This window comes from Heteronotia binoei, chromosome 4 (genome assembly GCF_032191835.1).
Source record: "Heteronotia binoei isolate CCM8104 ecotype False Entrance Well chromosome 4, APGP_CSIRO_Hbin_v1, whole genome shotgun sequence".
NCBI lineage: Eukaryota > Metazoa > Chordata > Lepidosauria > Squamata > Gekkonidae > Heteronotia > Heteronotia binoei.
In genome coordinates, this window is record NC_083226.1 from 59263285 (window position 1) to 59286264 (window position 22980).

The 22980-nt window shown below is 41.5% G+C and overlaps 1 protein-coding gene across 3 annotated transcripts in view; it reads right to left on the reverse strand.

Annotated features, from left to right (window-relative positions):
- The window catches only part of KDM4C (lysine demethylase 4C), a 390817-nt gene that overhangs the window by 340090 nt on the left and 27747 nt on the right, over positions 1-22980 (reverse strand). For all 3 annotated transcript variants that reach the window (XM_060237364.1, XM_060237363.1, XM_060237365.1), the window contains exons 4-6: positions 16495-16670; positions 11525-11639; positions 349-542 (exon numbers count right to left, since the gene is read on the reverse strand). In XM_060237364.1, the coding sequence (XP_060093347.1) occupies positions 349-542; positions 11525-11639; positions 16495-16670 (485 nt within the window). The remainder of the gene's footprint in view (positions 1-348; positions 543-11524; positions 11640-16494; positions 16671-22980) is intronic.

Consider the following 22980-nt stretch of genomic DNA (forward strand, 5'->3'; position numbering starts at 1 on the left):
GGGAAGTGACACCGTACACAACAAGACATGTCCTTCACTGCTGCAGTTGTGTTCAGACTCAATGGGATGCAGAAAGTGAGATAAGCTTATCATCTATTGTTCTTACCTATTGTCACTTTTTCCACACACAGCAGCAGCAACCCCCTACTTTGTGCATGGGTAGCCTTTAATAAATTTAAGGCATGTCTTTCCTCACAAATCTCAGCCTCCACTATTGCAACTTTTAACTAAATCTTTCTGTACACATATATAGCAATAAGCATAACTAACTGCTTTTTTGTATACTTTAATCTTTTAAAACAAAGAAAATCTTTACCAAAATTAGCTTTCATAAACAGATTAACTTGCCATGATTTTGGTTCTCCAAAGTGAAGATAATTTATACTGTAGAGATCCATATCTTCAGTGTGCCATGCAAACGTTGTTTTCCACATACCAAAGTACAGATATGGGGTGTTGACACCCTCAATAGAGATTCCACAATCTTCTTCTACAACATCCAATATAGTATTGAGATGAGCAATATTCCATTCCTTAACATTCTGGAACAAAGACATTATATCTGATCAGTAGGATACAAATAAATGAATGCAAACCCATACAATTAGCTTTTCACTAAAAAGGCAAAAACATCTGTAGCATCATGGGAGACAATTACTTTTCTCTGAATAATTTGGCCAAGTGACTTCACTGGACAAGTTAGGCCTCTGTTCAGAGCAGGGTAGTTAAAAGTGCACATAAAAGTAAAGGTAGTTCCCTGTACAAGCACCAGTTGTTTCTGACTCTGGGGTGACATTGCTTTCACAACGTTTTCATGGCACAGTTTTTACAGGGTAGTTTGCCATTGCCTTCCCCAGTCATCTACACTTTCCGCCCAGCAAGCTGGGTACTCATTTTACTGACCTCGGAAGGATGGAAAGCTGAGTCAACCTCGAGGCAGCTACCTAAACCCAGCTTCTGCCAGGATCAAACTCAGGTCGTGAGCAGAGCTTAGGACTGCAGTACTGCAGCTTTTCCACTCTGTGCCACGGGGCTCTTATAAAGTGCACACAGAAAGCACCAAAAGCCCTTTTGCCTTTTTTTAGTGAAAAGTAGGGACTTAAACATAACTAACTGTTTATGTTATGTCAAACAGTGGATTCAGGTAATTTAAAAAAACAAAACCAGATACCTAGATAAGCAGGCAGTTACTATCATAAAATAAGATCCCTGTGAGATAAGACCAAAGGTCAATTGTTTCCAGTATACTGTTTTTCCACCATGGCTGGTCAAAGGTCCACAACAGGGCAATAAGGTCAAAACCTCCCTCCACTACTGTCCTCCAGAAAGATTTTCTGGCCCCATGTCATATCGTTTTTTAAATGTCAATATCCATATGTTGAATTGTGTCTAGAAGCAAGTTGAAAGCTAATGTAATTGAAAAAAGACTTGAGCAGTATGGTCTCTACAATCCATTCCAACCAGCATTTTCCATTCTGTACCAATTGTAGTTTCCAGACACATTTCAAGAGCAGTCCCAGACAAAGCACACTGCAGTAATCTAATCTAGATGTTACCAGGAAATGCACCACAGTGGCAAGGTCTTTTTTTACCAAGGAAGGCCTCAACTGACTCACCAGCTGGAGCTGGTGGAAGGCACTCCAGACCACAGCTCCCACTTGCTTATCCAACAGGAGGAGGAGGAGCAAAGGACAAGAAGAGCTAGTTTTTATACCCCACTCTTCACTACCCAAAGGAGTCTCAGAGCAGCTTACAATCACTTTCCTTTCCTCTCCCCACAAAAGACACCCTGTGAGGTAGGTGAGGATGAGAGAGCTTTGAGAGAACTGTGACTGGCCCAAGCTCACCCAGCTGGCTTCATGTGGGGAATCAAATCTGGTTCTCCAGATTAGAGTCCACCGCTCTTAACTACACTACACCAGCTCTCAACTTGGACTGACCATTAGATCTTATTCTCCCCGTGAAGGCTTGCAGTTGGTCGTGTTCTTGGATACCTCATTGATCCTAGATATCCCAGTAACAGAGATAATCAGGAGTGTGTGTCCAATTTAGATTGATTCAGCAACTGCAGCCTTTTCTGGACAGAGGTGGTCACAAGTATACACACCTTGGTAACATCCAGGCTGAACTACTGTAATAAGCTCTACATAGAGCTTCCTTTGAAGACAGTTTGGAAACTTCAATTGGTTCAGAATACAGCAGCTAGGATGTTTATGACGGACAGTGCGTGTTAGCAGAGCGGTGTGCTATTAGGCTGATAAAAATGGTAACGCAGATAAGAAGAGACTTCACACTGGTTCTACTAAAACTATCAGTGTATTTACAAGTATTTACAGATAAGTGCAGTATAATTACAATCCAGAGCTCCAAAGTGCTACGCCAGACAATCATCAATACAGAGAGAGAAAGTAACCTTGCTAGTTAGCACTTTTATAGCTCAGCCCACTAATCAGCAAATATGCTGACTCACTGTGACTACAGGCAATTACCGGGCATTGCATCAGCCTGTCCTGTGATCACAGTCACATGATCTCATCACTTTGACAGTAGATGACAGTAGATGATCTAAGATGCAGTAACTTCTAAGCTACACAGTTACAGTTTAGAGGTTCTGGCTGCAGCAAACATTCTATTTCCATCTTGCACCAACTATGTTATCTGCCAGTGTACTTCTAGGCCCAATGCAAACTAATGGTATTCATGTTTGAAGCCTTAAATGGTTTGAATCCAAAGTACTTGACTGACCACCTCAATCTGTATATACCAGCTTGTATTCTGAGTCAAATGCAGAAGTCTTACTCCAGGAACTCTGGTCAGAGAAATCTGATCAATAAGAATCTCCATGAGGGCTTTCTTGGGAACTACTATCCCTGCTCTTTGGAACTTGATCTCCACTGTACTGAAGGTGGTTTCTGCCCTAGAGGCCTTCCAGCCTCTTTATTCCGAATGTTTTTGAATGAAATCTTGTGCTTGTAAATTTCTAAGTTATTACCTATTTTAATGGTTTTGAACAGAATTTAATATAATAACAGTGCAATCCCAAGGGGGGTTTAGCTTGTCTTTCTGTTTAAAAACAGATACTCAAGGTGGCTTACAGAGCAATGCTGTGCTGTACCTGTGCCGTGTCAGTGACTGCTGTATAATTACAGCAGCATTAATCCATTCTCTTGGGGATAAATTGGCTGATACATACACTGCCATAACTCCAAAATAGCAGAGCATAAGGGCCAGTAATGATGGTGCAGGCCTCCAACACCTCTCAGTGGCTCTTGGGGACCAGCAGAAGCCAGAGACGGCCATCCATTGGTGCAACCAAGGCATTCATGCAGTTGTGGATGGTTTCAGGGGCAAGGCCAAAGTTAGCTGGCTCCCTGAGTCCTATAAGCCTGGGAATGCCCTCCATCAGAGATGGAAAATTACATCATCAAAAAACATGGGGTGGTCCATAGGCACCAACTGAACTGAAAAATCAAGTTCCCTCCCCTGTTGCAGCCATGAGATTCCAATCCCCCACTTGTGCCATGGAAGCTCAGTGCATTTCCTCAGGCCAGTTGCACACTCTCCACCTAACCAACTTCTCAGAGTTGTTGAGGGTTGTTATGAGCATAAAATGGAGGAGAGGGGAATGATGGAAGCCACTTGTGATCTCCATGGAGCAGAACACTAGGAAATGAATAGAGTGAATGAAGTTCTTAACTGTGTGTCCACTCCAGGAAAGGAGGAACTTCTGCCATCCAGGGAGAAGATACCTGTGAAGGCAGGGGATCGCAGAGGTTCCTGGAGTCAGTGCCTGAGGGAGAGCCAATGAAGCAGGTGGACTTGATGTCTTTGGAGGGGGTTGGAGAGGGCACTTGCAGGGGTGGTGCAGGAGTGCCCTCAGCTATGTGGCCAGGAGCAACAGACACCCCAAGTTAGTAGGGTGGTAATAACAACCCCCCTTCTTTTTCTGCCCTCTAGGGACCCTATGCTCTGTGTGGACATTGAGGCACCTGCAGATGCCTGTGGGGTGGAGCTCAAACCCCCTTCCCATTATCAGATGCCTGGATCATCTGACAGAAGTTGGTCTCCTTAAGAGAATGGGGGGGGGTGCTGCTTTCAATGAGGCAGAACTCTTATGGCCTGCCCCTCACTGCCCCATACCTGAGATGGATGCTGGACTCCACCCCCTTATCACATGGCCCCTGACTGGCTCTGGCAGCTCTGTCTTTCGTAGTGCCATCATCTCCACACAAGACCTCCACTGATTGCAGTTGCTACAGATGCTACCCCAGTGATGCTCACAAAACACTGCAAATCCATCAAATTTGTCTGCTGGCTGCTGTGTAACTTATCCCGAAGAGAATGGATTAACGCCACTATGGTTACACAGCAATCAGCTGACACGGTGCCTGCACACCACAGGATTGTTCTGTATCTATTTTTTTAATGAGATAGACAAGGTAAGTGTTCTAATAACTAAATAAATGCACAATATTATAAATCTCTATTGTGTCTCCCTACCATTCCACACACACCCCCAAAAAACCCCTGAAAAGTCCAAGTTTTAAGGCATTTCCGTTATAAGGAAGGTATTCCAACTCCTTGATCATGTTGATTGCCCTATTTGGTATCTACTTCCAACTTTGAAACTAGAATAGTATACAGTATTCTAAATGTTTAAGTTTTGCCACCAAATGCTACTTCAGATCCTGCCTCTCCTACAAAGATATTCAGTGAGCTTAGGTAAACTACTATCTTTACCATCTGCAATATAAAGATAATCCTAACCCACTTTACAGGATTGTTGTAAGGGTTGAAGTTACACAAAGCACTATATAAATGCCAATTATAATTATTATTTATTGAAACATTGTCAAAACATTTGATCTAGTAAGACTATGGCCGTTTTCCCACTGACCTTACTCCGGAGCGACGTCTCTCTTCACCGCACAGCGTCTGCGTGGATTTCCCACCAACTGCTGCGCACAACCAGGAAGTGCTGCGGCTTTTGCGTCGCAGATGTAAATCGCTAAAAACCAGTTTACATCTGCAACGCTCTTCCTGGTTGTGCGCAGCAGTTGGTGGGAAATCCGCGCAGACGCTGCGCAGTGAAGAGGGATGTCGCTCCGGAGTAAGGTCAGTGGGAAAACGGCCTATGTTTTAACTGTCAAAAGAAAACCATTAAGCTATCAAATGCCTCACTAAAATAATTGTTCAAAAAGTAACTGGTAACTGACATTCAATGTTATGTAGTTGTGTAGGAGTTCTGTAGAAAGAGTTATGTAGGAATTAATCCCTGCCACATCAGAATATAATACTGTGATGCAATTGTGTATATGTTCAAGAAAACTGTTGTTATGGAAAGAGTTGTATTTTTCTGATGTAGGAAGAAGGAGACCATGTAGTTGTAGAATTTTTTAACTGCTATTTGGCTGAGACCTTAAAAAGTAGGTTATTAAATTTGATGGAGGCATTACTGAACAGCCATAACAAATTGGCGGCAAAGATGGGGTGACTTTTCTGCATTTGAATCCACCAGCACCCTTTTTGAAAAGTCCAGGTGAGCCTCCAATTGCTTCTACTTCATGGATTTGTATTTGTAATTATTATATGCTTGCAATTAGTGACACAGATGTGTCTGAAGAGAGAAAACTTGCACTGCTTATTCATTCCTTGGGAGTAGAACATTTTTTTTTTACACACTTCCTCTTGCAGATGGCAAATATGAGACTACCCTTACTGCACCAAAGGATTTTTTTGTGCCCAAAGTTAATGTGGTAGCTAATCTTCATAAAGTTTGTCAGCATGAACAGAAGCCAGGAGAGTCAACTTTACAATATATTGCTGTTTTGTGACACTTAATTGGCCCCTGTGAGTTTGGAGCATTGGCTGATGAGATGATTATTAGAGACCAGCAAGTTGAAAATACAAGTATATCTCATATAAAAGAATGGCTGCATTTAGAAGAACTCTCTTTGGAGAAAGCTATCTGTAGCAATAGCAATTCAAACCAAGGCAACTTTGAATGAAACTAAGATGATAAGTTTGGGAACTAGAAATAAAATACAAAATGTGGATGTTGCAGAAAGCTTCAATACAGACTCAAGATGCTACAAAGGAACTGAAGGAACATACTGAAAAGGGTTGCCAATCCCCAGTTGGGGGCAGAGGATCCCCATTTTGGAGCCCGCCCCTACTTCAGGGTAATCAGAAAGTGGTGGGGGGGGGGAATGTCTGCTGGAAACTTCATTGATTCCCATAGGGTATAATGGAGAATTGATCTGCAAAAGGAGAATAAATTGATCTGCACAAGGAGAATAAATTGATCTGCAAAAGGAGAATAAATGCAAATATTGCAAGAAGACTGGACATTTTGCTAAGACTTATCTTAGCCAACAGAGTAATCACCAAGTGCATGTAATTCAAGGGCATCATGTAAATGGGTGGGTGGGAGTTACATTATGTTGAAGGCAACCCCAAACAGTCTCCTTGAAATTGGTAAGCTGTAACTATAGGTTTGGCAAGGAAGTCGGTTTGCAAGGCTTGGAGCCAGAAGGTTGTCCTGGTGGCTGCCACAGATGCCATAGCCCTGGATGAAAAAAATTAACTTATCTGCTGTGCGTCTGCTGTGAAATGAGATGGCTTTGAGCATGTAGGAGCTGGCCAGGTAGATGGCCGCCTAGCACATCACCTGCCTACAGGCACACTGCCAGGCACTCCCTTCCCCATCACTCTCTCTTCCCAGGTCTATGCAGGCAAGAGCAGCAGGGCAGCAGTGTGTGCTCTCCTTGGAGCCCACCTTAGAGCTATGCCCCTGCTCCATCCCTTCTCCTTCAAGGGGATTACTCTGGAGTTGTGACACTCAGTCTTCTCCATTATTAGCATTACCTATCTTCCCCCTTCCCCCCCCCCCGAGTGATGTACTACTGGCTACTCACGAGGGCCTTTGCGCACATTTTTCTCACACAGACATAATCTCCATGGAGACAAACAAACATGAACACCAAGCTAACTTTATTTTGACACATATACATGGGGTGTTGTAACAAGTAACCTCTTGGCCCCTTGTTAGTTGAGCTGCTAATTTTTTAAAGCAAAAACTATGTTTAATTTATAATTCTAGAGCTTTGACTAGAATTTTACTACTTTAGAAATCGAAATCCACATTTTGCATATATTTGGCTGCATTCACAGAAAGATTTCTTTTTTGAACACCCACACAATGGCATGCTCTAACTGTCCTTTTCCCCAGCTGTATTATGTTCTTCAAATCTGATTTGCTATGATCTTTCTAGATAAGATGCACTCCAGGCATGTTAGCAAGCCATATGAATGGGAAGTGGATGTTTTAGAAAGTCCTGCCCACAGCTGTGCTATTTTCTAGCCACACCCCAGGGGGATGAGGACCATAACCCTGGTAGCTTTGCACTGAAACAATAGAGAGGAAGGACACATGAGACTTCCATGTAATGGCATTTTGTGGCTCTTGTAGGGCTGACAACTGTGGCTTAGGAAAATTCTAGAGATTTGGAAGTGTTTCCTGGGGAGGACAGATGCCATAACATCCACCCTCCAACGCTGCTATTTCCTTCAGCTGAACTGCCATGTGGCGATCTGCTATAATTCCAGGAGAACTCCAGGCCCCACCTGAAGATCGGCAGCCCTAATATCTTGAAATAGATCTTTTTTAAAAGGTATGTTGGACAGGCTAGGTGCCACTTCTCTCCAACAGCAACCAAGGAAAGCTGATGGAAAGTTTGAGAGCAGAAGACATGAAGACAGCAGTTGAAAAATGACAGTAGAGGTTAGCAACACAGACGCTGACAGCTTAAAGGCTAAAGTGAAATGGGTTTTCTGAATGAGGGGAACTGTATAGAAGAACTGCTTGGAACAGGCTGAAAATAGTAAATTTGTAACTAAAGGACTGCAGTTGTAAGTATGGAGCTAAACATTATGTAATGAAGTACCAATGTGCTGACTCATTTGATTTTCTGCAGCTGAAGGTATAAAAACATGTTAGATTTTACAATCCCTATCAAAAATATAATGATAACAAAGATCGCCATGGGCTCTCTTTGGAGAAGGCATTTGTCTCTTTAAATCATTTCTTCACAACAAGCTAGCAGATGGCTTACAGAATGCATTAAAGTTGCTTTCTTTCTACTGCTTCTGCCCCGCATCTATTTGCCTGCCTTCCGGCTTTCAAACATGGCATTCATGTCTTATGGCTCTCAAATATCTGATGTGTATTCTTTGTAGCTCTTATGTTAAGCAAATTTGGCCACCCTTGAAATATACAGAAGATACCTTCATAACTGAACAAAACACACATTTATATCTATGAAGTACAATGCTATCAATGCATTCAAGAAGTGCTGGGTGTACCACAGTAGATCAAGAGAGAAACACTGGCTTTAATTCTGCAGCGTTGCAGAAAGGGAAGCATAGGTTTATGCCTTACATTACTCCATGTTATTTTATAGAGTTTAAAAGTTTTACTATAGTGCTTCTCATTCTTTCCAAACAAAATAGGTAGCTTCACAAAAGACAGATTTATCAATGGTTATTAACCATGAGAGCTACGCTAGAATACTATACTTGGGGTAGTAGCTCTGTAATGCTTCAGAGCCAGAAAGGACTATTATGCCATCCTTGTTATGGCACCATTCTTGGACTTAGATTGCTGGATGTGCTGATATTTAGTCTGAACCAGTTCAACTCTGCCAAACAAGAAAATAGCTAGGATTCAAAGAACTGTACAACTGGTTCCATAAACACTGGACTCATGTTGCTCAAACAGCATTTTCCATGTCACAAAAGAATTTAAACAGAGGGAAGTTACAAAAGCAGGATGTTCTGTGCTTGGGAAGGGGTTCATTTAACTATCATTCATTTAACTGCTCATTTAACTGTCCTATCTACTTCCATGGAAAATTTATGACTGAAAATAGTTTGGTGCAACATAGCTTATTCCATCACAAACAGCAGATTTGATATGACTTGCACTGTGCTGAGCAGATGTCCAAAATTCTACTGGGTTTATTTTTCTGGAGCTCAGCCATTAAAATAACAATGGCTTGTTAGATATAGATTCTGTACTAATCTTAATGACTTCCTGGTTTGGTAAAACAGCAAAGATCCGTAACACAAAATGCTATATAATATGCAGAATTGTTGTATTTTGGCTGGGACTTTTAAAAATACAGAAAACTTACAGAATAAGAAATTTATCACATTGTGGAAACTACACTGCCTCTATTATATTTGTCTACATTGCTTTTACATTAATACAATTCACATATTTCATTTATCACATGTTTCTCATGAGGCCGTAATTACACCATATACTTTCTGCTCATCCTTTGCCTCATTTCTAGACAAGCTGCATTTCATCTATCCTTACTGAATATATGAAAACCCCTACAGTGAATAAATATGAAAGATCCTGATTCTAAATTTAGAAGAGATTTCTCTAACAGCATAAAAAACATGAACATGAATCCTTGTGCTAGGGTACCATCTGGTGGCAGAATAAGAAACTGACACGTGCAAACAAAAATGGAAAACCAAAAATTGTTTTCCAAGATTCCACTTCTTAAACACACAGATGCCAGGACTCACCTTTTTCATTTATACCCTCACTCTGCACTACAGGCTGCAGCATCCCTGCCCTCTTTTCTACCACCACTTCCTCCCTTTGCTTGATTTTTTCAAAATTCTCTTCAGCTACTTTTTTTTTGCCTGTCTTTTTTTCTGTTTATTCTTCTTCTCATGCTAAGATTATTCTCTCCCATTGGCTGCTCTAATGCCAGTCACTTATTCTACATTTGGGATGTTTCACATTTCTGTTATGAAATATTTTAGTGATAATTATTTTTTTCAAATATAATTTATATTTTTCAAAAACAAAACAATAAAACACAGAACAACAACATATTTACATACAAAGAGCAAGTAATAAATAAAGCATTACAAATAATCTATAAAATAGTATAATGTCTTATTTCAATAAAAACTCAATCTTTTGTGTCTAATTTAGGTAAGTTTGCTTAGCAATGAATAACATCTATGCACGTTCTAAGGTAAGTGTATCCCCCCCCCCTTTTTTTCCCTAAAAGTACAACAAAGATTTTTAATATTCATTAGCAAGATTATTAACAAGAGTCCCATGGCACAGTGTGGTAAAGCTGCAGTACTCTTGAGCCCATTTTTCCACCCACCCCACTGCTAATACAAAGGGAACTGAAGAATCAACGTGGATGACAAAAGCCAATAAAGAGTTTAACAATGGGAGGAAAACATGAAGCCTCCACATAACATTGATACTTCTTACATTTGAATTTTCTCCCCACCCACACCTCTCTGGAGCTGTTGCTGGACAAAGCACCTTTATTTAGCAGTGCTGCTAAACTTCCAAGAGAACAGCAATGCAGACAAAAACTATGCCTTTCTTTTCACAGTCTGGACTCAAGGAGATTTTGCAAAGGCTTGAGAAAGCCTGCTTGTTAGAGAAAAATCACTAGTTTAAAAAAATCCTGACTAGTAATGTATCACTTTGGTAGTCAAGTTTGGATCCAAAGTGCTCTATTCACAGGCAGAAACCATTTCTGCTAATGTCTTAAGGAAGCAGCCTTTGATTAGCTGCATCCACTCCCCAAGCTGCATTGCAACATTCAAAAGCGGTGGTTCTTAGAGGATCTAGGAACTCAGGTAGGAAAGAAAAATAGGAAAATCTCAGATCTTTTCAATCCAAACCACTGTTATTCTGCAGAATTACAAGGTAGCATATGCACATATTGGATTTTTTACATTACTCTCTTAGGTTTTACCCCTGCCTTGGTCTAATAACCATTAATACATTGATTTGCAGCCAAATACTTAAACTAACCAGGACAGTAATCCACAACCCTTGCTTACCTTTTGCACTGCAGTATTACTATCAATTTTGAGATGAAAGAAGGAATCTCTCTGCACATAGCAAACAACTTCAAATCAGATTGAACTGAGCAAATTTTAGAGCCTGGATAGTTTAAGAGTGCATAAAATAGTGGCCATAGAATATGGATTCTCTGAACTATTTCTTGGAGTTGTGTTGAATCCCAGAACTTGTGATGATTTGCCAGAAATCAATGTTGGGCCCTCAATAATAACAATGTGAATAAAGACCTCTCTATAACACCATATTTATTTTGTCCAATCTTTATCAAGATTCCTTTTTTAATGCCAAAGCAGTCTTAGCTTTACTTCATGTGTTTCACAAATGGTCATTAATTCGTTTTAAGATACTGTAAATACAAACTTTTGTTAATATTTAATTCAGAATTTAAGGACACATTAATTTTGATTTAAAATAAACACTTTCCACTATACTTTAATCTTCCTTCCACCAAACAGCCTTAAGAGGCCATGCTATTCACTGGGAAAACAGAAGCTTACAATAAAATTGAAACTCAGAAATGGGAATTACAGACAATATTCAGACTATGATTCTCTTCCGCAATGCAAAATAATCAGATAATTTATCAGGGTAGAATAGAACACATACCTCATCATATATGCTTCCATTAATATCAGCTCCATATATTGGTGCCACAAAAGTTAAATTCTTCCAGTATTTTCGTTCCAAGTCTTCATAGTCTATATACCTTGGAGTACAGTATCTACAGGGGACAAAAAGGCAATAATTACTGAAGGCAAACAAGGTTTTCAAGTTGTCTTTTTCATGATCATTGATAGCAAAGCCATACGTACTACGTTTGCATTGTATCCGGGGCCTTTTTTGTAGCTGGAACTCCTTTGCATATTAGGCCACACATGCTTGTAGTAGGCATCCTCCAAGAGCTTATAGTAGGCCCTGTAAGAAGAGCCCTGTAAGCTCTTGGAGGATTGGTTACATCAGGGCTGTGTGGTCCAATATGCAAAGGAGTTCATGCTACAAAAAAAAGCCCTGGTTATATCTATGAATTGTCCCTCTGCAACTAATTGTTCAAAATCCAAATGATATGTGTCATGACCTTTCAAGTGATCATGGAATGTTATATAGGAGGCCTGTTGCAAAACCAAATTATTAGACTGAAGAATCTTGGGTCTGACGCCACTACCAGTTTACATAGCCTACAAAAAGTAGCCTAGCTGCTCATGATGCTGCTTGAAATCTTCTCTTCCTCACTGAACAAAGACAGTCATAACTACGTAATTTAGCGCTGTTCTTGGTTCCTACACAATTGGCAAATAATAATGTACTCAGTTTTGTCTTCTGTATCAAGAAAGGATTACATAGTTCTGGGAGGAAGATTTCTGTAATTTAACTTGTCACCATATTGGCTGAGAATGCAGCAGCCAGGTTACAGTGAGATATATATGATAACCACTGGAAGTGGTTATCATATATATCATATATGGTGTTATAGAGAGGTCTTTATTCATATATAACTCACTATTGACACCTGTTCCAGTTGTATTTATCATTACTATTGTACAAGTTACAGTGAGAGGCTGGATACATAGATCATATCACATTGGCTGTCCATCTGTTTCCAGGCACAATTCAAAGTGCTGATTCATACCTGTGATGTCTTAAATGGCTTTAGGCCTGGGTACTTCAAGGACCACCTCCTTCCCATATTGGCCAGCCCACCAGCTGAGATCATCTTTGTAAACCCTGCTCTTTGTGTCCCTACTACAAAGACAAGGTAGACAGCAACCAGAGACAGGGCTCTTTCAGTGGTGACATGCAGGCTGTGGAATGCTCTCCCCCTTTGAGACTTGTCTGGCCTTACCTTAATCTTTTGTGCACTGGGCAAAACATTTATTTTTCCCAGACTTAACTCTGAGGTTCCACGTGCTTAGCTTTCTGATGGGCAGCTCTGAGCCTGCAGACTGTTTTATTAAAGTTGTTTTAGATAGTTTTAGACAGTTTTAACTGCTTTTACACTGTAGCTTGCGTTTACTGACTGTTGCATTGATATTTTGCTTATTTGTTCTTGATTATATCATTGTTTTTGCTGTAAGTTACCTCAAGTTTTACCAGAGAAATGCCATACAAATACTCTAAACTTATACATCTTTCCCATACACACAGCTGTTAGGTCAATGAAGAAACTTAGTTTTCAGCTCCAGCTTAAATGTTTTTCTTATTCTATGAAGGTTTTAATTGAGTTTGTGGAGTCTTGCCTGTCATTCAGCATAATTCCAAACTATTGAAAAATTCTATAAAAATACATTTTTATACAGGGCCATAGCCAGGATTTGAAAGGTCAGGGGGCATTTACATTTGGGGGGCATTGATGCCCCCTAGCACCCACACGACCTTCCCTCTAGTTGCTCTCCCTCTCCGACACCCTCCCCTCCCTCCCCAAGGGCAGTTCACCCTTGAGCACCATTTCCTGGGAAGGGGGGACCAACAAGGAAGTCCAGAGTTAGAACCAGTGTTTCCTCTAAGCTGAGTTAGTGTGAGCTAGCTCACAGTTTTTTAGCCTCTGACTCACACATTTTTGTCTTCGCTCAGGAAAAATGGCTACAGAGCAAACTAATTTATGCAGTAGCTCACAAAATTAATGCCAATAGCTCACAAAACTGAAATTTTGCTCACAAGACTCCATAACTTAGAGGGAGCACTGGTTAGATCTTGAATGGGAGACCAACAAGAAAGTCCAGAGTTGCTACAACAAGGCAGGCAATGGCAAACCACCTCTGTTGTTCTCTTGCTTTGAAAATCCCATGGGGCTTGGTTGCCATAAGTCAGCTGTGACTTCACAGCATTTTCCACCACCAAGAGGTATGCTGAGCAGATCTCAGAAGGCTTTAAAAGGGGTGGGGGGTATCGGTAGTCGTTAACCATAACTAAAACAGTAGAACCTCCATGTTCAGGGGCAGTTCACCCTTCAGCACCATTTCCTGGGAAGAGGGAACCTCAGGAGAGGGTAATTGCCTTTTGTGCCTTGCTTCTGGGTTTCCTGAAAGCATCCGGTTGACCCATCCTGGCAAAAAGATGCCCAACCAAGACACCGCATTGCTACAGCAGGGTGATCCTGGGCTTCTTAAATGGGCAAGCCAGATGTCAAGGCTCCAATGCTGGCAGAATTTTAGCACACAGCTGAACTTCTGAAGTGCTCAGGGCAAGTTTTGCAGAATTTTCCAGATGTACAAGGAAGGAGGGGAGGGCAGGGGGGGCCAAAAGGGACATCTTTCCCTGCAAGTCCTGCCTGGCAGTGCCAGTGGCACCCAGCAGCAGGAGAAGGAGGGTGAGGGATCTTCAGAGGAGCGTCCGCTGCTTCCCACGGGGGGGGGAGCCCAAAAGAAGGGGCGGTGCTGTTGGGACAAAGGGGAGTGGCAGAGGTGCCTGGCTCACTTTGAACAGCACAGCCAGAGGAGCTCTGCCTCTTCCAGGGCAGGTACGGGGGGACACTCCTGTCAGCCTCCCACTGCACAAAGGAAAGGACCAAGTCCAGCCAGAGGAGAAATGCAGGAAAAGGGGGTTCAAGAAGACACTCCTCCAGGCGGCCAGGCTTGAGAGGCAAACAGAGCTTTCTCAACACTGAAGACTGGGTTTTGCTACTGCCGCGCGCTCCCACTCCGCCCCCTCCTGAACCAAAGACAAATCACTAGCCTGGACATAATCAGGGGATGCTGGTACAGCTGAGAAAATAGGCACACTGCTGCCTGCTGGCCACTGGGGAAAGGACAGCATGCGCCGGCGCAGCTGGGTGGCTCCAAGCTTGTTGCCAGGCTGAAAGGCACCCGCAGGTGGCTTTGCAGTGGGCAGAGAGGGGGAAGGCAGCACCAGTGCCCAGAGGATCCTGTGTGGGAATGTCTTTGCACAGGCAGGCAGCAGCCAGGACTTGGAGGCGGGAGAGGAAGAGGTGGCAGTTGGAAGAGTTTTGCATGTGGAGTCTGCAAGGAAGGGAGGGTGGTGGCCAATGGCAGGCAAGGAAGAGCTTCTCTTCCCTCCTCTCCCTGCTGTTTTCCCCGCCACCACCCTCCCTTCCTTCCCCACCATTAAAATAGCGTGCGGAGCTGGAGGCAGAAGCAGCCCCAGCCCCTGTGCTAGTTAAAGGGCCCGCAAAACAGCTGATTGGTGGGCCCTTTAACTCCAACGGGAGGCTGAGATTGCTTCTGCCCCAGTCCGCCAAATCACTCACGGGGCCAGCCGCAGCCCCAGAACCATGGCAGAGGCCTCGGGGGCTGGTTGGGGCATCCAGTCAGGGGGCCTCGGCCAGAAGTTGGGGGGGCTGTGCCCCCACAGGCCCCCTCATAGCTACGGGCCTGTTTTTATAAACCTAAATTTTTAACACAGAATCCTAATTGCTTTGATATGTTTTTTTTAATATTTTGTAAGCAGTTCCAGGAGTCTTTGGGATGGCAATACAACCTGAAAATCAGTTACATACATAATTTTGCATAAATATACCCGGCTAAAGAAAACTGAAAACAAAGCATGATATTAATATTAATACAGCAAATTTTGTAGAGATTATGTATGTACCATATACATCTCAAAATATATATAAGATTGTCTGGAGTAGAGGCAGATCCCTATTCTTTATTTGTTATCAAGTCATAGCTGGTTTATGGCAACCCTGTGGGGTTTTCAAGGCAAGGGACATTCAGAGGTGGTTTAACATTGCCCGCCTACACATCATGACTCTGGTATTCCTAGGAGGTCTCCTATCCAAATAGCACCCATACTTAGCTTTCAAGATCTGACCAGATCACACTAGCCTGGGTTATCCAGGTCACGGCCAGTCCCTTTTAACTTTGTACTATTAGTCAGTTTTTTGTATATTTATTTCAAAGCTGCAGATGTAGAGATGAAAACCAGAATTATAGCTAGAGATTATGTGCAATAACAAAAGCGTTGAATTCTCATTATAACACTCTTTAAAGAAGCATTGGGATTATCCATATTTCAACTGAATACTGGTTTTAGCTTTGCTTTGCCCAAAATTCTTCGCCAGGTAGTTCAGTGCTTCTAAAGTGCTTAAAGGTCATCTAAAACTATTATAACTATGACCAAAAAAAATCAGATGTTTTCATATCAGAACAAATAGCATGAAAATGGATCAAAATATATTCAGTGATGCAATATCCAAAGCAAAATGTGCTGTCAGTGGAAATATACTTTGTGAGGAATAACTAACATATACTGCATGGTTTGGTACATGAAATCAACAGTGGAAGTCCACTGTTGAAGTGATGTTATTGGATGAACACTTTATATGATGTTATTGGATGAATACTTTACATATAATCCCAGGCCCACTGTACTACCACATTATTTTGCTACTCCTCCCTTAGGTTATAACAAGCTGTATGGAGATTAGGAAATTGTGCTGTTTTAACTGGCATGTTTCTCTAAATGAGTGTTCTCCCAGAAACCAGAAACTGTAAGCCACTCACTCAGCACAGAAGTGTTCTAAAGTAAAATGTCTAAAGACTGATGCCCAACAGGACAGAAACTGTAGTAAAATGGGAAGCCACAATATCTAACTTAAAGCACCAAATGAGGATACATACTTGTCACTGTTTGCAAGTCGTCTGAATTCCTTCACAGTCATTGCCTTTTTCTGAATGTTGTATTGAGTGAAGAGCCCCGATTGACCAGTGACCATTTGTTGAATTGGAGCAGGGATAATCAAATCATCAATGTCATCATAACACTTCCTTGGGCTCCATTCCTTAGGAGGAATCACCTAGAAATTCCGAAGAGGAACACAACAGCAAAACCAAAATATTTATAAGACGACAGAGAACAAAAATTGTTTGACAACATATAAAGCAAGGAAGTTCATACAAAATGAATAAAGACTGACCTATATATTGGGCTGCACTTCAATGTTTTTTGGGGGGGGTTGTACCCAACCCAACAGTGGGGTTTTTAATGTTTTTTCTTTGAGCAGTAGAGTCTGCCTTTGAAATTTGAGTTTTCAAAGCAAAATGCTATTCATTTTTTTTAAACTTTGCTGAACATGCAGAAGTTGTTGTGTGTTCTTCAGTTTATAGCCATGGTGCCAAATATGTTAACAGACCCAGTATTTAACCCTGAAACTTAATTTCCACATAATACAAGTTGTATTAGGATAAGTATTATTCTACTAATATTCTGCATAAGCAGCCAAGGAGGTGATAATAATGGTGTTACAATACCTACATGCTGATCTTCCTGTGACTTTTGAATTAAGAGGAGAAGCCGATAGATGCTTACTCCACTGGATGCTAATTATGCAGTAACTGTATTGTATAAAATTGTTATTTATATTGTATTCTGCTTGTGGTACTGAAGTGTTTGGCTAACCTGATGAGCTAGGTACTCATATTTTCTCCTGATCTGGAAAAAAGCAATTTGGAAGGGAGTAATTTTGGTAAGAAAAATGTCTCGGAGAGGGGGGAAAATTAAGCCTCCTTCTCTATGCACAAACTGCCACTTCATGTTGCAAATTCCTGCAACATCTGTGAGTTGAAAAAGGAAAATATTCATGTGACTAAGAATCACGTTTAGTCTAGCCCACATTCACTATTCCTCTCGCTAAATTTCTCTCCAATTTATGAACAGTGAACAGAATGATATACCAATTTCAATGACTTTTACACATTCCGACTACCATAAACTACCAACTGCTGCACCGCTACAAGGGAACAGACCATGATATTGCTCCCACGCCACAAACATGGCATATATTGCATGAATGTCTAAGGGTAGAACTACATTTTATCAAAGACACAGACCCACTGTATTTCTGAATAAAGTAAACCCAAGACTGCCCATAACATGTAGTAGCACTGGGGTTATTTTGACAGGCCTTTTCTGCCAGCTGAGGGGATTCACATAGTCTCCTATGATTTGGGGAAACTAGGTTTGTTTTCAACTATAAATCTTCCCCTCAGTTAGCAAGTATTCTTAGGATAGCAAGTGTATAGAGAGGAATTCACTGCCATGAGGTATGTTTTGTGGTGTGCAAGTAGAATATGGAGATCACTAAGGCAAAACTGCATATAAACACCTACGAGTTATTTATTTACAGGTTGGTTAAACCTGTTGACTGGAACAGATCAACAACACGTGCCTCAAGATTGACAGAGGAAAAACCTGGCTGAGGCACATAAATTTAAGATAGTTATGGCTTCAGAGGATGGTTTGAATTTTGTTTAATACTTCCATGGAGAAACAGACTTTTATTGACTAACCACTAGGCTGGATCCTCTCCCACACACAGGATTCCATCCATACCAGCCTGCCCAAGAGTCAGACTAAATGGTACAGGGTCTGCTCATTACCAAAGATAAACCTAACAACTGGGAATTCTATTCTCTCTTAAATGTAGAGCTAAAACACTCTGCCACACTACTAGGCAGAGCTATCCTTCTAACTGTCTGCTCTTTCACTAGGGCTGCCAAGCCCCAGGTCCGGGCGGGGGTTCTCCCTCCTGGGAGGTTCCAAACTCGCCGGCCCACATTGGGCCAGTGGGGGGAACCTCCCCCAACAACGCTGGCACGATGATGCACCATAGAGTTTTTATCTCCCAAATGGCTAGATCGTCCAGGAAAACCATAGAGTTTTCCTGGAAACGCCTAGAGCAGCCCCGCATGGGTGCTGCCATTTTTATGACATCACATCCGGGTGATGTCATTATGTCACGTACGCACTCTGCACATGAGAGTCCCCTGCTGTGGGAAGCTGGGGACTTGGCAACCCTATCTTTTACTGAGGCAGACCTGAACTCCTCTCTGCACTCTCCCTAAGGCAGACCTGAACTGGCTCCTGCTGTGCTTCCCTTGAAAATTCCATTCCCCTTCTGAAAGATGATTGAACACTGGAGCAGCACTTCCATAGACTCAGCTGAATGGCTGCTTTGCCTCATGGGGACAGGACAGCCTCCTGTTCATCACAGTTACCAACCTCAAAGTGGAATTGTCCTAAAATTACTATTGATCTCCAGACTACACAGATCAATTCGCCGGGAAAATGGCAACCATAGAGGTGGTATCACATTTCCATTGCTCCCCAACCACCATTCTTCACAGGTACCACTGCAAAATCTCCAGAAATTCCCTAAACTGGAGTTGCCAACCCCAAGTAGCACTAATACTATAGCATGATTGTCACCACATTGTGCATCTTCCCTGCCTCACCAGTATTAAAAATAATGTAGAACATGACCAGGGAAACGCATGATGTCACCACATCACAGGGTAGGTGTTATTACATGTTACAGAGATGGTAACAGAAATCAAAATGGATATGCTGCAACCCTAATTCATTGCAATGCTATCTGTGATCTATATAAAACAGACCAGTACAGGGGTGGCCAAACTTTTTTAATTTAAGAGCTATAGATGTTTGAGAGCCACAAGACATGAATGTCAGATGTAGGTAGGTGGGTAGGTGAGAAGGAAGGAAGGGAGGGAGGAAGGGAAGAAGATGAGGGAGAGTGGAGAGGTGGAAAGAAAGCAATTTTAACTTTAAATGCATTCTCCAAGCCACCAGCTGGCTTGGAGAAGTGATTTAAAGAGAGAAATGTCTTTTCCAAGCAGGCTGACTGGATGGAGGGGGCCTTGAGATCCACACAACATGTGTGGAAGAGCCACAGTTTTGCCACCCTGGATTAGTATATATGTTTCTATTCTGTTCTGATCTATATGTTTGTATTCTATTCATCTTCAATTAGACCAACAATATTTCATAGCTGCAGATAATAAGTTTCAATACACTGGGGAGAGAGCATAAATACTGATATCAGGAGTGGTGCTTCATTGCACAACACAGCACATTGTTCCTCCTCTTCCATGGTTTACAGAATTCAGCAAAATAATCAGATACATGCATCTTGGTTTAAGGTCGCAGAATGAGTCCTTCCTGGGCACAGAAGTTATTTTTTTTCCTAATAAATATCAATAAATGGACTATATTAATAAATATATAATTTAACTACATGGTTTCATTTCAAATATTACCAAGTAAAAGTAATGCCAAAGATTTAGAAAAGCACAGCCTTGAAATTACTACATGTTTACTGTTTTATGTACAGCAGGTGCGTGCATATGATAGGAGCTTTACCCACTTCAATGAGATTCTCTCCAATTCTATTAATATAATCCAGAAAGTTTTCAGAAAATGTATGCACACACAAAAAGGACCTAAATGCTGCTTTGGGAGGCAAAGAAGCCATGCATTTAAGATGTATGCATAAAAATCAAATATGTGCATAGTGATTCTCATTTTCATGACTATTAAGCATGCACTTGTGATTTGGCCTACACAGTGTGAATATTTTAAGAGAACATTTGCATTTCTTTTCTTTAATTCAAGGTCAATGATTATTTTTGAAGGCTACAAAGCTCACACTACTTTAATTCTCAAAATATCTCCCCATGGAGTTAAGAGGAATAAAATCCTGGTAATTTATGTAATAGCAATATACCATTGGGCTCTGCCCTCTATGAAAACAAGTGGAGAGCCTCCATCCCAAACAATGTGGAGAATGAAGAGATGCAGTATTATGTGATTCTGGGTGGGGAAAAACAAGATCCAAAGAGAAACCATAGGTTCCGACTCACCAATCAAGACAAGTTCCCTACCCTACACTGTACTTGCAAGACTATAGAAATTCCCAATACACATTTGTAAGCCAACATGCCCTCAAAACGAGGTTGGGAAATTGTCAGGTGGGCACCTGGCTCACTCAGGATCTTTTTACCTGTGTATACAGGATTACCACGTCCAGAAAAGTAATGCTTAAAATATTAGGGACTCTAATTAAGTAGATTGAATAATTTAAAAAAAAAACAGTGCTCCCACTGGCGTTTAGAAACATAAGAATCAGACTCACATTGAACCCTCCCTTCTATAGATGCTAGAAGTCTCCAAAATTTTGACATATCTCTCTGATTTAGAGACAAGGCGAGTTCTTGCCAAGAATCTCTTATTGATGTTATTTTTTTTCTTTGATTAAAGATTTGTAGCTACTACAAAGCTCAAAGAAGGATTTTGGTAAAAAGGTTTCCTCCTTTTGCTTATGGTTTCTGACAGCACGCCTAAGCTGTTTCTTCATTTCAGCGCACTCCCTATCAAACCATCCATTGTTAATATATTGCCTAACAACAGATGGTTTGCCTTTCTTTACTAAGAAGGGTTTTAAAAACCCAGTTAATTCTTCGTAAAGTGACAAGATAGTCTCACAATCATCTGAATCCAAGATTTTTCTTTTAATTTCCAAGAGTGGGTCACTATAAAGCACTTGATGTAATTCATTTTGGAGTGCAACTGACCATCTCAATCGTATATTTGTCGTGATCTCAATATCAGGAGAGATAACCTCAGCACATATTGGTTCCCGAGCCAAAATCAAAAATATAAGAGGTTGGTGGTCGCTCTCTGGTAGCGCCCCAACTTCGAAGTATACTAGCTTACAATAGAGAGAAGGGGAAATTAATAAATAGTCAATCACGCTGGCCCCCTTATGGCTAAAATAAGTAAATTCACCATATTTATCGCCCTCAAGGTTACCATTTGCAACCAGTAGTCCCAGCTTATCAATCAAATGATTGAGCATCAGGCCATGCCTATATACAACAGAATCTTTCGAGCGCCTCTTACCATTATAAAATTTGCCAATAGACCCCATACCTATTTGAGCATTAAAATCACCTACTAAAATCAATTGTGCATTGGGATAATTGGCTTCAAGGTCACATATATAATTTTCCAAATCAGTCCAACAATTCTTATCACAGTAATGAGAAGTATAGGGTGGGATATAAACATTGACTGCCAAAATAGACGGTTCCTTAAATTTAAAAAGGCAAGCCATGGCTATGGAGGTCAGCGAAGGCAACAATAACACCTCACAAATCAAAGCGGTTGAAACCAGACAAACCAGACCCCCACTAGGTCGACCTTTTGCTGGGGTAGAGAGAGCATTAAGTGAATAGGAAATAAACCCATTTAGCATCAATTTAACTGTTAGCCAGGACTCTTGTATAAAAATTATATCATGGCTCCTTATATATTGCAAAAACAGGGGGTCATGGGTTTTATTAAACCAGCCTGACACATTCCAGGAAATACACTTTATAAAATGCTCACTCTGGGGTAGAAGTTGTCAATCCAACTTCTCTATTTTATCCAGTTCCTTTGCAATTATAATTTATTAAGAAAAATATAGGCTTCCATACAAGATAAAATACTCATCAAAACACACATTCAGTCCTAGGAAACATAGATAGATAGGGGAACACATGGGTAGACAAACAGGGCGATATTTACCTATCATAGTCTTCAAGGAAGGCTCCAATGGCGACAAGCGAGGAAGTGGGAGAAGGGGCCCGAAACTGATCAGGAATCGGGGATGGATCTATGCAGCAGAAGTTGGGATACTGATAGAAGCACAGCTGTGGGTAGCTAGTCCACAGATTATAAGGACTCTCTTGAGCCCTTAGGAGATGGGAGGTACGAGGGAGGAGGAAGGGGGTCAGCTGGTGCGTGACCTCACAAAAAGGGGAGGCTTCATAGTGACCATAAGGGCTGGACTACTACGATAGCCAATGGGAAGTTCATTGGTGTCACCTAATTTGGTGCTTGCTCTTGACCAATGGACTTGCCTGGATCCTGGATACCTGAGAGAACTTCCAGGTTGAAACGGACCAGGGGGAGGCTCCAAAGTGACAGTTGGGGAGAAGAATGGAAAGATTACTTGGGTGGGGAGATACTTAGTACTATTGGACTTGTCTAAAAGGGTGACAATAGAGAGTCAAATCATGGCCTAGTAACACCCAGTCTATACAAAGGAACTTGGCTCTGGCTGAAGATGGTCTTCCTCTTCTGTTTTATTCTGGGCACCAGTCTTTGTCTAGAGTTCCGTTAAACAAAGAAAGTGGCGGTTGGACGATTTAACCACTCTTGAGGTGGGTGGGTTGCTTGCAGGCACAGGTCTGTACGCGAGCCGTTCGCTTCGCTGGAATGGAGTCAAGCCTGTTAGGAAGATGGCTGCGTGTGGTGTTAGCCCT